This window comes from Tamandua tetradactyla, chromosome 21, assembly GCF_023851605.1.
Source record: "Tamandua tetradactyla isolate mTamTet1 chromosome 21, mTamTet1.pri, whole genome shotgun sequence".
Lineage (NCBI taxonomy): Eukaryota > Metazoa > Chordata > Mammalia > Pilosa > Myrmecophagidae > Tamandua > Tamandua tetradactyla.
In genome coordinates this window covers 52266471-52284059 of record NC_135347.1, presented here as the reverse complement: position 1 = coordinate 52284059, position 17589 = coordinate 52266471, and the positions used below count along the sequence as shown (strand labels likewise).

The 17589-nt window shown below is 36.0% G+C and overlaps 1 protein-coding gene across 1 annotated transcript in view; it reads left to right on the top strand.

Moving 5' to 3' along the window:
* The window catches only part of JMY (junction mediating and regulatory protein, p53 cofactor), a 181019-nt gene that overhangs the window by 146805 nt on the left and 16625 nt on the right, over window positions 1–17589 (top strand). Inside the window, exons 7-10 of the mRNA XM_077139340.1 lie at window positions 3099–3185; window positions 11546–11641; window positions 12625–13225; window positions 13831–14141. Coding sequence (XP_076995455.1) covers window positions 3099–3185; window positions 11546–11641; window positions 12625–13225; window positions 13831–14138 — 1092 coding nt within the window. The 3' untranslated portion in view covers window positions 14139–14141. The remainder of the gene's footprint in view (window positions 1–3098; window positions 3186–11545; window positions 11642–12624; window positions 13226–13830; window positions 14142–17589) is intronic.

Below are 17589 nucleotides of genomic sequence, written 5' to 3'. Positions count from 1 at the left end.
TATATTGATCCTGTAATATAAGAATGGATGAAACCCCAACCAAAACCATTCCGGCCAACCCTGATGATCACCTAGGGCTTTATCTGAGAGTCCACAAAAGTTTCATGTACTAAGATAACGTTCCAGAAACCTACAACCTCTAGATGGGTTCCTAGACCAGATAAGTCCTGAAATCCAGAGGAGCCAGCCTCTCCAAGAATATCAGTTAGTTCCATCCCCTTATCCCATATTATCACACCCCTTTCCAGCATGAAAAGTTAGAATGGGCATAGCCCAAATACCTCTAAAGATTGGGAGAGGGATCAAAGGAGAAAGACGAGTTATAACAGAAGATATTACTTAACAAATGAGTGTGACTGCCAATTCCTCGTATTGCTATTTCTTTTAGTTTCCATTGTTTTGGGGCAGCTAGAAGGAAAAACCTAAAATTGTGAAACTGTAACCCATACCAAACTCTGAAATCTGTTCTATAAGCACTTGTTACAATATACTTTGAAATTTATTGTTTTTTTGCATATATGTTATATTTCACAATAAGAAAAATGTTAACAACTATGAAAAAAGAGTGGATTAGATGATTCCAGGAGGAAATAATTTTAGTAGCTGAGTCTCAGCAGTGACAGGCATACATGGAGTTAAAAGGAGAGAGGGAGGAGAAATGGTGGAGCAGGGGAGAGGTACTATATATGTCTTTTTTGGGAAAAAAATCCCTTCATTATACATACTATCTTTTAGAATTCAGGAATCAAAGCTGAGGAAAACATTCTTGTAAGGGACACAGATTATGAAAGATTGAGCAACTCTGTTGTAGTATGAGAAGAGAAGGCCTTAGGAAATAACCTAGGGTAATGTTTGAGGGTGTAGGCAGGAGAAAGACGTCAAAGAGAAAGAATAGTCGAGTTAGAAGAAGCCAGGTGACCTTGCAGAAGCAAGAAAGAAAGATGTTTCCTTAAAGGGGGATATTTTGCAGTGTCGGGTGCTCCAGAGAGGAGTGGAGACAAGAAATGAGAGAATACAACATCCAGTTTCTGAGACCTTATGTTGAATGCATATTTGACAGAGTTGTGGGCATGAGACAGAGCATGTAGTCTTAGAGGGAATGCAGCAGAGGTCTAGAGCTCCAGGGGGAGAGCACAGGGAGCTGGGTGTACATGTAAATGGTCCTTGGTGACCTGGGCACACTAAGCTGTGTACTCTTCTAGTGGCATTAAGAGCCTGTTTCAGAATGTGCTTTTCCCTTGTTAGTATATGTTATCTTATTTCAATTTAATTAGTATTCTTACAGTACTTCATTCTTATATTAATCTAAATCTCAAGTAGGGAAGCCTACCCCTGGAGAATCTGCCCATTTACACCAGTAGCCTCAGATTTCCTGCAAATCAGCACATCACACAACTTTAGGGGGGAATTAATGGTCTTGCCATCTGTGGGGACTCTTGCCCCCCACATAAGCCTTCCAAGTGACAGAATGCAGAGGGGAGAAGGGGTAACAGAAGAAGGCTAGAAAGAGAGGATACTAGAAACACTAAGTCCTAAAAAAGAAAAATACTGAGAAGATCAGAGACATGATACAAAAGATAGCACATGCCTTTTTATATAACCTCATCTGTAATTCCCTTGTTTACTACCAAGTGACATGGCCTGTGGACTCCTTGTTTATCTGACACCCTCATGTATTTTATCTTCTTTAATTCTGCCAATAGCCAAGTGAGGTAATCCCTTGACTGAAATCTAGAATGCTCAAAAATCAGAAGCATTTTCATGCTTCATTTGGTGGCAAAACCAGACCTGAACTGACATGGGATTATTGTCTTTATCCCATTCATTCATTTCCTTACAAAAAATATCAGTATTAATGCTTCAGCTCCTGCAGGAGATAGTAGGTGTAATATATGGTATTTGCAGCATATGCTACCTTTTTAAAATCTGAAAAAATTTGAATATCAAAACACATCTGACCTCTGTTCTGTTAGCAGGAGTGTGAACCTGTATTCTTACTTTATAACCAAGGAAACTGAAGCTTCTAGTAGTAAAATAAGCCACCCAATCAAAAGCAGCCAGTATGGAATAGAATTAGGATTCTATCCTAGAGCTATGTGACTCAGAAGCCTGGTTCTTCTCACTGTATCATGCAACTTTTGTTTTCCTCTTGATACTGCACTGGAGAGATTCATTTCATGATTGATACTTCTTAGGTAATAGAGTCAACCAGTATGGGTGAGGAATATGATATAAACAGTTGCTTTAAAATAGTTTACAGGCTTAAATGACCATTATATGACTTTCTCTGTTTGAAATAGTGATCATTTTGACATAGCCTTGAGAATGTTAGAACCTAATATTTACCTTTTTAGCTGGAGGACTTTTCCTGAGGATATTTACATTAGGAAGGACGTCAGATAAATGGAGACTTAGTGTGGGAACTACTAAAAAGTTGCTGGGTTATAGTGAATTATTTCGTAAAGCAGTGCATATCTCCTATTTTATTAATGTACATTTTATTGTCATGTGCTTAGAATAAAACTTATTATTTTCTTTATAATTCAGACTTTCTAATCTTTAAGGTCTCTTTTAGCTCTGAAGTCTGTGGTTTTGTTTAAACTAGTACAGGCAAAAATGCGGTCTTAACTCATCAGAGCATTTAAGAAAACATACTTTAAGCCAAGAGTTGTAGATCCTTCATTTTTGCTAAGACTGGTTTAAACAGTAAAGTGAGATTTATAATCTTCAGGTCACAGACATCAGAGCTGAAAGAGACCTTTGAGTTTGTATAAGGATATTCCCTTTCACCTCACTCTGCATCATCCCTTCCCCGTCCAAAAAAAAAAAAGAAAACAACAAACCAGAAATCAGGACATCTAAAGAAGTTGATACTGAGTTTAAAATAGAAGATTAAACAGAGACCTTTTGTTAAGAACCTGATTATTTGGTTTATTCTGTTGTGACAGTCAAGATGAGAAACCAGAGGTGGCTTATTGGTATTTTCCCAAGTAGGTATATGTTAAGATTAAAATTTAATTTATCAAATAAACCTTGGTGTGTTGTATAGAGAATTTTTGAGTTTTATTTATACTAAAACACATTTCATGTATTTGTAGGAAATTTGTATTGCAAAACACAATGAAAAATTCCAACAGCGCCTTCAGAGTGAAGATGAATATAGAACCCATCACACAGTACAACTAGTAAGTTTGGTCATGGGAACTTGGAACAAACTTTGTTTTTTACTTGTCACAACGTGGATAACATCCATAGAAAATGAGGAAATCTTGTAATTAGAAAATGTTAGGCTTAGTTCACTTTTAAAAAATTGCGTTAGAAATCTCCCTTTCCCATTATTACTGCACCTCATCATGTCTACAGTATGAGTATATTATCCTGAGAGTAGTCTTTTCAGACAGTATTCAAGAACAATAATTTTTTTTTAAGATAAGAATTTACTGTGAGTTGAATGTAAATAGCAAAGCAGTTTGAATACAGTGCCTTATTATTGGCTATAGTGTGACATGAGCCATCATAAAAAGATGTCAAGCATAGGAAGACTAAAAATGTATGAATACAAAAGCTAATTGACATTTCCATGATCATCATCGGTATAGCTGCTCAATTAAGCTTTTTTGCACCATAATATAGACAATATGCTCTAAAAGTTTCTATAACATTAAGTAAACTTTTTTATTTTCAATACTGTAATTTTCTTCAATGGATTAGCAAGTATCCCTCAGTTCTGTAAAAAGGAACAAATTCCCTTGACCCTTGTACACTATTTCTTTATATCTTAATTGTTTAAGAACTTTTAACAGTTTTGGCATCATTTTCCACTGAGGATCAGGCTGAATACATTCTTTTTTTTTTTTTTTAAGGTATATACATTTTATTATGATTCTTTCACAATTATGTCTCATGACAACTAAAAAAATCTCAATGATGTAAGTATCCAAAAAGTTAAACTCTCCTAAAAATACAAACAGAACTTACATACATATGTCAAATAGCATTTGATAATAAAGCTTTATATGACTATCAAGTAATTCACAATGAATGACCAGGTGAGGGGTTGTATCAAAGATGAAAAACTTAACTGCATTTAATTATTCAATATTTCACCTTACCATGATTGTGAAGGTAAATGTCAATGATTAAAATGCAAAGAAAAAATCATAATACACATTGCATCATTAAGAAAAATTTCCAGGCTAATCAGGCTGAGAATTTTTTTTATGTGCTACATGCCAATTTGTTGTATATCTTCTTTGGAGATAGGTCTGTTCAAATTCTTGCATATTTGTTTTTGTTGGTTGTTGTGTGGTTTTCTCAGTTGTGAGACTTCTTTATATATACTTTTTATATGAATCCTTTATCAACTATTTTCTAAAATTCTGCAGGATGTTTTTTCACTTTGTTGTTAATGTCCTTTGATGCACAAATTATTTTTAATTTTAATGGAATTCAATTTATCTGTTTTTTCTTGTTTGGGCTTTTGGTATCATATATTAGAATCCACTGTAAAATATTTTCTTCTCTTTACTTTTTTTATTAATAAAAAAATTAACAATCAAAACATTTAGAAATCATTCCATTCTACATATATAATCAGTAATTCTTAATATCATCACATAGTTGCATATTCATTATTTCTTAGTACATTTGCATTGATTTAGAAAAAGAAATAAAAAGACAACAGAAAAAGAAATAAAATGATAATAGAGAAAAAAGACTATACGTACCATACCCCTTACCCCTCGCTTTCATTTACCACTATTTCAAACTGAATTTATTTTAACATTTGTTCCCCCATTGTTTATTTTTATTCCATATGTTCTACTCTTCTGTTGATATAGTAGCTAAAAGGAACATCAGACACAAGGTTTTCACATTCACAGAGTCTCATTGTGAAAGCTATATCATTGTTCAATCATCACCAAGAAACATGGCTACTGGAACACAGCTCTACATTTTCAGGCAGTTCCCTCCAGCCTCTCCGGTACATCTTGAACAACAAGGTGATATCTACTTAACGCGTAAGAATAACCTCCAGGATAACCTCTCGACTCTGTTTGGAATCTCCCAGCCTTTGACACTTTGTCTCATTTCACTCTTCCCCCTTTGGTCGAGAAGGTTCTCTCGATCCCTTGATGTTAATTCTCAGCTCATTCTAGGGTTTTTCTCAGTCCCTTGATGCTGAGAAGAACAATAATTTTATACTTAACTGTTAGAAATACTGACATAACCATGTATTGCTGTATTTGCTTATTTAAAAAATTTTCTTTCTTTAGTGTCCTTCCAAAGACTGAAGGACTTAAATTTGTATTACCTCATTTTGGCATGTTATTGTAACTAAAGCTGTCCTTTGCTTTTGATTTTAAACATATAAAAGTTGCTGAACTACCCATAAGCTGATATTTAATATTCACCTTTCTCTGCAAGGTAGAAATAGCAAAATTAATTAATGTACTTTTATTTTTCATTACAGTTCCATGGGTCTGAAGTGGTTCTGTAAGGTTAGATAAGGGGCAAGCATAACAGATGAATAAAGATTCCCCTACCATCTTATGGTGCAAAAAGGGGTAAAAATGAGGAAATTAATGCTTAAGAGTGTCTCAGAGATAAATGTCATCTACTTTATAGTTTTGCCTCAAACCTACCTTGGATAGAAAATGAATCCACTAACAAACTCAGTTGTTTTTAACATGCAGTACTAAAGGAAAAGGAAAATTGACTTAGACCAAAATAGATCATTGCTTTCAAAGCTGCCTTTAAACCACATTTATCACAATCTGTTGAGTGTGGTACCTTGTTTAAAATGTAGATCCCTAGAAGTTAACCTTATTGTTTAAACAATTTCCTCTGGAAATCCTTGCAAATTAAATTTGTAAGTAATCCTCAGGAAGTTTATTTTGATATTCCATGGTAAATACTCTACGAAAAGTATTTTTAGTTAATGAAAATGTAAAGATTTGCCAATTATTGCTTTTATTTATTAGCTTAGAGACAAATTGGAAAAGAGAAGGAGATGGTCAGGAACCAATTCAATTTTCACCATTAAAAAACGTATTCTTGTTTTATGTATGCACACTTAAACTTGTGGGTTTCATTTCAAGAAGGCACACATGGAACATTTTTAAGCTGTCATTTATGGAAACTTTGAGCAGAACTTTTAAGATTATTTTGTTCATATGACTTCTCATAGTACTCCCTACTTGCTCCATGCTCTGATGCATGCCATGTCCAATCACTGTTCATTTTCTTAGAACAATCCTTTTTTATGAAAAAATTTTATTGAAATATACATACAGAAAAATATGCTAATCATAGTATTCAATTTGAAGAATTTTTCACAAGATGAGCACATCTGGGTAACTAACACCCCTTGTGTTCCCCTCCCCATCCTACCACCCGGGTAATTTTTTCATTTTCCAGAGTCATTACGTGACTTTCCCAAGGTATTCCAGCAATAAAGTGAGGGGACTGGTATTCCAGCCTAGGCCAGTCTGTTATTGGCTGTGCTTTTGGACATTATATCATGCTGTGCTGTGCTTTATAAAGATTCTCTTTCCCTACACTCCCTCAGCAGTTCATGCCTCAGAAGTTCAAATCTATCCTTTGTCTCCATCTGTGATCTTTAGGAGCATAGTACGATCTAACTTTGTACCAGCTGACAGACTGGCAAGGTGATTAGATCAGTCCATTTATTACCTAATTCCATATCCAGTGGTTAGGCATTTAGAGATACAAATTCACATTTTGAAAACTCAAACTAGGTTTCTAAACCTAATGTTTTTTTCCTCAGCGACTGAGCATTAATATCCATTAGATGAAATACTTTCTCTTATTCATTCACCCCTGGAATCAGTGCTACTGTACAAGCCTTAGGAGAGGTTCTTTGTCTCTTGGGACATCTGTGGCATGTATCTGGATGTGGGAAGGTGCAAGCTCACTCCCAATTCCAGATGGTTGCCAGATTATACATGAATTTTTTCAGTTCCTTCCTTTTGCTGATTCAGCTGGGAGGATTCTACATTCTAACTGTGTGAATTGAAGTTAGTATGGGGTGGTGATGAGGAGGTGGGATGTGTTCTTGCCTTGCTGTGTCCTTCAGACATTCTGAGCTCTGTTTCCTAAAGGAGAGAATCCACATGGAACCTTTGCATCTGTTTTTCATGCAGAACTTAGGTCATATCTTTTTTGTTTTCCCATATGGGCACCTTTAAGATTATGTAACAAGTTTCTGGTATCTAGGACAATTACTGAGAAATGCCAGACTTCGTGATCCACTAATAAATGATCTTTGAGAACTCTTACTACCTCCCCTTAGAGAACTCTCTAGAGGCAAAAGATCTTCCTGACCTCTATAAGAGAGTAGGAAAATGTTCATCTTTACTCTCCTGTAATTCCTTGCTCCCCTTGCCATAAATCCAGGGAGCTAATCTACATGCAAATGATTCAAACCAAGAGACAGAAAGTGGGACTGGCCATTACTATAGTAGCTGCATCCGACTAAGAGAACACACTGGCTTTAGCGGCACTCTTCAAGGCCTGCCCTAATCAGCAGCTGGGGTCAGTTGTCCATCCTTCAACCACACTGTTAAAAACCCTATAACCACTCTTCATCCTCTTGCCAAGAATTCCACTTTCATCCTTGACAGTGCTCTCAGTTTAACTGCCTGTAGTGTCTGGCCACAAAATTTCTCAAGAAAACTCCTTTGTGGATTAAGGTGATTAGATCAATTATATTCAAAGATAGTGTGTATCATTCCTTCTTGCCACAAATCCAGGTTAGGTGTATGTGTCTTAATACCTCATTAAATTTCTTCTCTTCTCTACAACTCAGCCCCAAACCTCTTTCTGCTTGCCTTTCCAACCTGGGTTAATGGTCTACCCACTCACTAGATGTTGGCTAAGATAGAAAATATGAATTCATCTTTCTTACCTCCTCCCCCTTCCCCAGGGTCAGGTTTTTGTTTTTGATGCTTGATAGCACTTTGTATATACCCTGTAGCATTTATCTATGTAAATACTTACACATCCATTTAACATGCCTACTTCTTTCCTAGCTACACTTAGACATCTCTACTTTTTTCTTAATATAGTACCTGGTTTGATAAATTGTCATAAATGTTTTATGAAGGAATGAAATTTATTTTAAGCAACCTCTTCTTTATCATATACTGTCTTTGATGATATTTTAACATGCTCTATGAGCCTTTCTCTACTGTTTGATCTTGAAAAGTTGTCCTGTTTTTTACTTAGTGTTTTCTAATTTAGTCTGTTAACTAAGCAAGATGTTTTTTCCCCCTAAATGAGTATCTTGATGTTTATGCATAAATTTTGATCACTTATCAGTGAAGTCTCATGATTGCTGTATTTATCCAAGTTTTGACATGTTTGGGGAATGTCTGTCTGTTTCCTTTATACTTAAAGGAAGATTTGGCCAGGTTATAACTTCCTCTCTGTCAAAATTTTGGAGATATTGAAACACTTTCTTGTAGCATTGAATGTTGCAGTGGAAAGGTCTGAGTCCAGCCTTCCTACCTCATATGAGAGTTAATTTTTCTTCCTAAGCACCCATAAAAGTCTTTCTTTATCCCTAAAGTCTAATAACTTCACCAGCTGATCATTCTGCATCATGTTTTCCTGAATCTGGTTATACCCATTCAGTTTGAAGATACAGGTTGTTCTAGTTTGCTAGCTGCCAGAATGCAGTATACCAGAAATGGAATGGCTTTTAAAAAGGGGAATTTAATAAGTTGCTAGTTTACAGTTCTAAGGCCGAAAAAATGTCCCAATTAAACAAGTCTATAGAAATGTCCAATCTAAGGCATCCAGGGAAAGATACCTTGGTTCAAGAAGACCAATGAAGTTCAGGGTTTCTCTCTCAAGTGGAAGGGCACACGGCGAACACAGTCACAGTTTCTCTCTCATCTGGAAAGGCACTTGGTGAACACGGTCAGGGTTCCTCTCTCATCTGGAAGGGCACATGGCGAACATGGTGGCATCTGCTATCTTCTTCTCCTGGCTTCCTGTTTCATGAAGCTCCCCGGGAGGCATTTTCCTTCTTCATCTCCAAAGCACTGGCTCATGGACTCTCTGCTTCGTGGTGTTGCAGCATTCTCTGCTCTCTCTGAATCTCTTTCATTCTCCAAAATGTTTCCTCTTTTATAGGATTCCAGAAACTTATCAAGACCCAGCCAAATAGGTGGAGACATGTCGTCACCTAATCCAGCTTAACAACCACTCTTGATTAAATCACATGTCCAGGGAGATGATCTAATTACAGTTTCAAGCATACAGTATTGAATGGGGTTTATTCTGCCTTTACAAAATGGGATTTAGATTAAAACATGGCTTTTCTAGGGGACATTCCTCATTTCAAACCAGCACACAGGTCATCCTCTATTTCAGAGATGCTCTCTTTTATAATACCTTTGAATAATTTTTTCTGACCCATTTGTTACATTTTTTAATTTAAAGAATACCAGTGATGTCCATGCATGCTACACATATAATACACACACACACAAATCCTATTCCCTTTTCCCTGGAGAACCCTAACTCATACATGTAGTATGGAATCAGATATTTACAGGAAGATTCTCACTTTCTCCAGTGGCATGCCATGTGCCCCAGTATTATCACTGATCAGGGTAGGGTTGTCAGGGCTGTGACATTCATTTTTTAGAGAATTCTATCTTACATCAGAGGTCTGAAGATGGCCTGTAGGACGCTTCCCTCATATTGGTCAAAACTTTGTTGTTTTAACATAATTTGTGGCTTCAGGTTGATATCATTTTCTTGTTTTATTTTAAGATGGCATTTTCTTTTCTAATTTTCATTATTCATACTTTCAATGGATTTCAAAGAAGAAAAGAAGTCTTCAAATTGCCTTTACTCTATCATCTTTAATTAGAAAGTCCCCTGCTTATAACTTGGGGACATTCAATTTAATCATTTTCCAGTAGTGCTTCACCTAAGTGGCCTAAAGAATGTTAATATCATTACCATGGAAATAGTTTCCTTTTTTGTTGATGTATTTCTTTACCTTTTGCCTCTTTGTTACATTGGATACATGCTAATTTATATCAGGCTCTGAATGAGAGCCATTTTGAATTAAGTTAATATCTAATACAACTTTGGATCCTTATGTATAAAATAAGTGTTTTATTATATAACATTTTATTTAAAATTTAACCTATCACATGTCCTTATTTTTTTCAATTTCTTCTTATCCTCAGGTACCTCTTACCCTTCCCTCACATTTTTAAGGAATTAGAAAGTAGGAGCCCACTTTATTCTTTTCTTTTCTTAGCGTTTGATATAATCATTCAAGGCACTTATAGCACTCACTTTCATTTGAAATGATATCTTCCAGGGAAAAGCTAGTGGGAGGGAGAAGTGATAGAATACGAGAATAGTAGAAGATTGAATTTAAAAAGGGCTGGGGAAGGAAGGAAGAGAGACAAGTGAAAGCAAACCAAAGACCACCCTCATTTCTGTGTTAAATGATCTGGTCTTATGGGAGTTGTCTCTAATTTTTAAAACCAGAGGAAAATAAAGCCCTCACCCATTTAACTATTGTGATAGTTTACTAGGGCTGCTGCAGCAAATGACCACAAACTGATGGTTTATAAAACAAGACAAATAATTTATTGTGTTTCAGTTGTAGAGCCTAGAAGTGTGAAACCACGGCACTGGCAGGACTGTGTTTTCTCTGAGACCCGCAGGGGAGAGTTCTTCCCTGCATCTTCCTAGCGTCTGGGCTCTGCTGACAACCCTTGGTATTCTTGGTCTGTAGTCGCAGCGCTTGAGTCTCTGCCTCCAGTGTCAGATGGCGGTCATATTCTGTCGGTCTTGCCTCCCCTTGAGACAACAGTTACATTTGATTAAGGGCCTACCTTACTTCTGTATGAACTCATTTTAACTTGATCTGCAATGACCCTATTTCCAAATAAGGTCACATTCATAGGTGATGGGGGTTAGGACTTCAACATATTTGGGGGTGGGGGGATTATAGTTCACTGCACAGTAAATATCTGGAAAGCTTGGGCATTCATTTATCTGGTATTTATTCTGCCAAATGTGATTTTTATTAGAAGCTTTTGAGTGATTTATTAATATGGGAAAAATAAAATTTCTGCAGATAAATTTCAGCAGATAACGGTCATATTGGTTGAAGTAATATGTAGTATCTAAATCACTGACCAAGTGGTTGTTTTCAAAGCCTACTATTTGAATTTGCAGAATAATAGTAGCTACAAGTCTTTTTACTCAAATTGTATAAGGCAGAACCCCAAAAGTAAAATATTTTTAAGTTTGGATAAGAATTCGTTTTACTTTATAGGCTAACATCTTTCATTGAGAGTCAATGCAGAAAAAATATTTTTGTCAGATAGTGTGAATTTTAAAATGATTTCTACTAAAACCTGCTGTTTGAAACTGTGTAAGTTTTGTTTAATAAATTATATTGAGAGAATCTCATCTTTTTTCCCTATTCATGATAAAAATGGATGGGACTTATCATAATGGAATTATTAATTTTTTTTACCAGAAGAGAGAAAAATTACATGATGAAGAAGAAAGAAAAAGTGCCTGGGTTAGCCAAGAAAGACAGAAAACACTGGATAGACTTCGAACATTTAAACAGGTACTAAAAGCATGGACAATTTAATATTTTTCAAGGCTCTTAAAACAGAACTAGGCACAAACACCACATACCATATTATAGGATTTCTTGTATTTGTTTCCTCCCTTTTTTCTTAATCTAGAAAACAGTATAATCATGGCAGTCTTTTTTTTTTAATGGTTTTGACTGCATGTCTTCCTTTCCTCTGGCTGTGTGACCTTTGGCCCACAGCTTCAGTAATAGAAGAAAAATGATCAAGGCCTCTGAGAAGCCTGGATTCCTCTTGAATTTTTAATTAGTCAGTTTTGATGGAAACTCAGTGGCAGTGTGAGAGAATGGGTCAACATATATTTATGAGAAATTTTTCAGCAGTTCTCTCTCCAGGCTAACCCATGACTCTGGACACTGATTTCACAGCATGCCAACATCTTCTTGGAATTGCTCTTAAGCTGTACTTGTTAAAGTGCTCTAGTCTTACTTTGTGCTGAGGGATCACTTTATAGGTGAAGTGAACTTACGATTAAGTTTTCTTAGTAGCAGAGTTTAAAAAAAAACAACAACCTACAGATAGGTCCAAGACTGGATAAGCCTTGTTTTAAATAAAAGCTGTTCACCAAGCAGGTAAGCTAGGTGTCACTATTTAAAAAGATACAAAGTAAGACAAGAAATTTATTCCCTCTTCTATTATTCTATCATTAAATTAATATATTATCGGAGTCTTTATTTAATGCAAATAACTTTTTTTTAATGAGTGTTTTAATTTTTTTAATCTGTAAACATTTTTAAATGCATTTGAGAAAACAAAAATAGGTTTTTTTTATTCTATTGGTATGCAGAAAGTTATGTTTGACATAGTTTAAGTTTTGTATTTTACATTGCTATTTATTTTTTTCCATTTAACTTAGCAATTAATTAGAGCTCTTTATTTTAATCGTGTAATTTTGAACACTTCTTAACTAGATAAGAGGAAGAAACCCTTACAGAAACCTTCTGATTTTTGTTAGAGGTACCCTGGGCAAGTCATACTTAAATCAACCAGATTGCGGCTGGCTCATGCAAGAAGGAAAAGCACAGCAAGTCCGGTGCCCTGTGAGGATCATTGTGACTCTCTACCAGGAACACTGCAGATAAAAGAGAAAACTGATGAAGCAGAGGAAGGAAGCAGCAAGCTTGGGTCATCCCAAAAAACAGAACCCCAAAGCGTTGCACAACTTGAAGATACTTCATTGACACAACTTGAAGCCACTTCATTACCTCTCAGTGGTGTTACCTCTGAACCGTCTCCCACTTTGTCTCTTCCACTTTTGACTAATGATGACCATGTACCAGGTTCTGTTACCACAGAGCCACTCCCACCACCTCTTCCTTCAACAACGGTGCCCCCACCCCCTCCCCCTCCCCCTCCCCCTCCCCCACCGCCTCTGCCTCTTGCTAAAGATAGCACCCCAGAGACACTGGAGAAAGGTCTGCGTAAAATGGATGGGAACGAGAAGAGGATCCCGAAGTCCGCAAGTGCCCCCTCAGCACACCTGTTTGATAGCAGCCAGCTGGTCAGTGCCAGGAAGAAGCTCAAGAAGACTGCTGAAGGTTTGCAGAGAAGGAGAGGTAATTTTTTAAAGATATTTTTGTGTTAGTCTATTGTATAAAGTGAGACATTATCAAAGGACTTTATATTTCATAGGACCATACAAAGCTTAAAAACATTATTTTATTTTTAAATGTTATTTGATAGCAAAAAAGACAGGTTTTTAAGATCGTAATGGAGGAGAATTCTTACCAACTCTAACAAATTACGGGAGAAATGTGTACCTTCTTGAGCTGTTAGTCATTTTTTAAAAACCTGTATCTTCTGAAGTTATACTTGATCTCTTGAGTGGCAGCTCCTTTTGTATGAGAGAAATACTCTGATTTTATACTTAGGAAACATAAGAAAAGTACATTGGAAAGGTGTGAAATCTGGTCAGGACTGTCACGCTGGCAAGACATTGGCAGGACCATAGAATATTCGGTCACGTAATTATTGGGCCTACTCTTTATATAAAGAAGTAGAGAAGAGGAGGAAATCTTATGTACAGTTTATTATATGTCATATGCCTTGATAAAACTGATTAAAAAGAACATGGGAGCAGGGGATAATTCCCAAGTTGCATGGGGAGAGTCTGACTTCGAGTGCAATCCTAACTGTAACTGTTCTGTTTCATTTTTCAAAGTGAGCTCACCCATGGATGAGGTGCTAGCTTCCTTGAAGCGTGGTAGTTTTCATCTGAAAAAGGTTGAACAACGAACTCTGCCTCCTTTTCCTGATGAAGATGATAGTAATAATATCTTGGCACAGATAAGGAAGGGGGTAAAATTGAAGAAGGTACAGAAGGAAGTTTTGAGAGAATCCTTCACACTTCTGCCCGATGCAGACCCTCTAACACGGAGCATCCATGAAGCTCTTAGAAGAATTAAAGAAGCATCCCCTGAGTCAGAGGATGAAGAAGAGGCTTTGCCTTGCACAGACTGGGAAAACTGACAAGTAAATGACCTTGTTTTCTTCAGTAATATTCTTAATATGGCTTTTATATTGAAGGATGGGGTCCTTACTTTTTTTATCAAGTTTGAGGCATATTGTTTAAGACACAGCACAACTCTGCAGCATGGATCTTAAATTTTCAAACTTCAGACTATACTTAATTCTGTAGTTCTTAGAATCTTTTAAGATAAAAGAAAAGCACTTTTAAAGACATATTGCCATGTAATGTAAATGGTTTTTTATATCCCTATTAAAAATGTCTGCAGTGTAGCTGTATCCCCAGTAAAGTGGCAGTCTTATTCTAGCCTTAACAAACAGAAAAGGGCTTTTTCAACTGAATTCTCTCAGTGACAAAATGTTATGCATACTGAATTTTCAGTCTTCTTAACTGCCTAAAAGGAAATTTTCAAGATCAGTTTAGAAAAATTGTTGCAATTTTGATATTTAGCCTTCTAAACCTTTAAAGCTATGCAGGTTACTGCATTGTCTAGATAAACTTGCAGCTGTCATACTAAAAATATAAAAATTTTATAAAGATGCTATTGAATTATCCCTGTGAGTAAGATCCTGGTTACATGTGTGGTATTCTCTAAGGTGACAGTTTTACTCTACAAGGTTTTAATGAGACAATTAAAGAGTAACATTTACATATTGTATACTATATATAAATTATCAAAGAGAACATGCTATAAGTTAACTAGTACGTAAAATTGGTGATGATCTATAACTGAAACATTAAGTATGCAAAAAATATTCTATTAATTATTATGCTCTTTTGATGGAATATGTTTCCATGGGCTTCAGAACATTCACCAAAGGAGGGAAGATTCTTAGTCCTAGAGGGAGAGAGTAAGAGAACTAACTTATTCAATAGCACAGTGATCCTAAAACTTTCCCAGTTACACTTACACCTAAGGAGCTTATTAAAAAGCAGATTCCTGACTCTAACTCAAGGATTCTGAATGGATCTGATGATGTAAGTTCAGGGCTTACACTTGCCAGAAGAAGCTAATTGGATGGGTCCAGCATGAAAATGTATCTCTAGTTCCCCCTGCTCCTCCCCATCAGCATCTGCAAAAATCGGTAGCTTAACAAAAAGAGTGAAAAATCATATTCCTTTTGGATATGTGGTTGCTACCTTTAACATATTTTTTTTTTTGGCTGCAATGTTAACATTTTATTAAAGTACAAAAATTGTTAGAATTAAGTTAAACAGAAAAAATAGTAAATCTTTACAAAGCATTGTTAATTCCATTCAAGTCACACACATATAATAATCCAGAAAGGTCTTACGAAGTTTATAAACTGAAATTATGGAGATTTTCCAACATGGATTTACAGTTCACTGTTGAGCATGGCATCAGTATAACATGTAAGATCCTTGAGAGAATGTTGTTCCTACTCTTTAGTGATCCTGTGCTCCCTAGGAGTTTGTTCCTTGGGAAATAAAGTTAACTGGTTTATTTTTCTTCATCCTGTTGACTCTGTTGGTAATACAGACAGAGCCAGGATGTTTTTCTTCAGGCTCTGATGATATGCAAAAGGATTTGAAGAATGAGCAATTTCTCATTGTTCAGAATGAAAATTCAGCACATAAGAGGCTGTGTGGGGAATATTTACACTAGTCTATAAAGTTCTATCAGATGAATAATTACCTATAAACTAAGTATAACAAGATGAATCATGCTTCATGCTCTATCTTGTATTCATTGATGGTAAGAAAGGAGGCAGAGTAGGCATTTAAAATCAAAGTGCTTCCAGTTTTAGCTTAATAAATGTTCAACTACCAAATTATATTATGCTGAAGTGACCACTTAACTATCTCTTGAGTCTAGAAGAATTCAAAATCAGATTTTAAAAACAAAAGAAAACAGACTCAAAGCATAAAGAAACAATGCCAATGAACTGGTCACTATTCAGACAGTATTATAAAAAGTTAAGGGGGCACTTGGCTCTACTCAGTTCACTTTGACAGTTCTGGATTAAATATACCTCCCAAACTAAATTCAGAGGGGCGGAAATTAAGAACTTCAAATAACTTCAAAACTATTCTTGGGCTCAGTAAGACAATTCCTTGAAAAAAAATAAACATCTTACATTTTAAAACAGATCATCTTTATCTGATTTTTCAAGGTAATTTAAAGGTTTCTTAGGTGGTCCAGATTTTACCTGAGGAGCCTCAGGTGACTCTAAGACCAGCTGGAAGTCATCACTCTCTCCTTTGGATTTCTTGTGTGCCGCTGCTTTAGAAACCATTTTCTCCGAATTAGAATTAGAGTCAACAGAAGTAGATGTTTTCCTTATGCGGGGATTTTGGTTTTGACAGAACCAGGCTTTTGAGAGATGTCAGAATTCAAGGCTGGATTTTCCTTGTTCCATCCTTTTGATGCAACACTTTTTTTTTGGTGGTGGCATTGGAGGTAGAAGACTGACTTTTGTGCTGCTGTTCTATCGTCACACTCTTTTTAGAAACTGGGTTTACAATTTCAGTTTCAGCTGGTAAATCAGCAGAAGGAGAGCTTGAAGTGAGTGGTACATTGTCTTCAACATCATCAGTATCCAGATCCATCAATGGCATGGTACTTTTCTGCGGCTTCAGTTCTTTGTTAGTACTTTTTGGGGGAAGTTTTGGTTTTAGGTGGACTAGTATCTGATGGGATAAAATCTTCACCTTTGGTTTTTTTCATCAAAATCTGAGAAATCTTCATCTGAATCCAAATCCATTGTGAATTTGGTTTTTGTTGCTGCTCTCCCCTTTAACATATTTTAGCAAACATTCGATAGTACCACTGTCCTGCCGTGGATCTTGGGCTGTTTGTATTCCTTTTTCCTGTTATGTACAAAAGTCCTAATAATCAGTTACTTAGCATGACTTATTATTTGGGATTCCCAAATAATTTCAAAACATTTATGCTTTTACATGAACATACGTACACTGTTCTTTGTAGAGGAATGTAAATATATCAGTATGTGCATTTTATGTATGAATGTGTCTAGAGACTTTTCTACACTGGATATTTGTAGATTGTCTGCCACTTTACAGGTCTTGCTACCTACTACTGGATTGTCTTCTCTGACTTGTAGCTTTTCGGTTTTCTGCTAAGCCTATGCCTGAAAGTGCCACCCTTAGCTGATTGGTTAATTTTACAGCTGGGTCTTCACATAAGTGTGAGTTTAGTCATTTCATTACAGCTGGCTAGTAGCAAGTGGCCCATTTAGGCAGGCCTGTCCTTATTTCTCCCATTCAACCAGATCCTGCCCAACACATTGATTTTGCACCAGCATTTCATATGCTTAAGTGGCCGGAATATTATTTCTAGCTTCTGACTGCTGATTCTGCCTTGCATCAGGTACTAAAGAGAGCATGGGGTTTACCACTTTGAAAATTGCTTAACACTTTTTTTTTTAATGGCTAGTATATGTGGTTCAGTATTGAGAGAAACAATGAAAC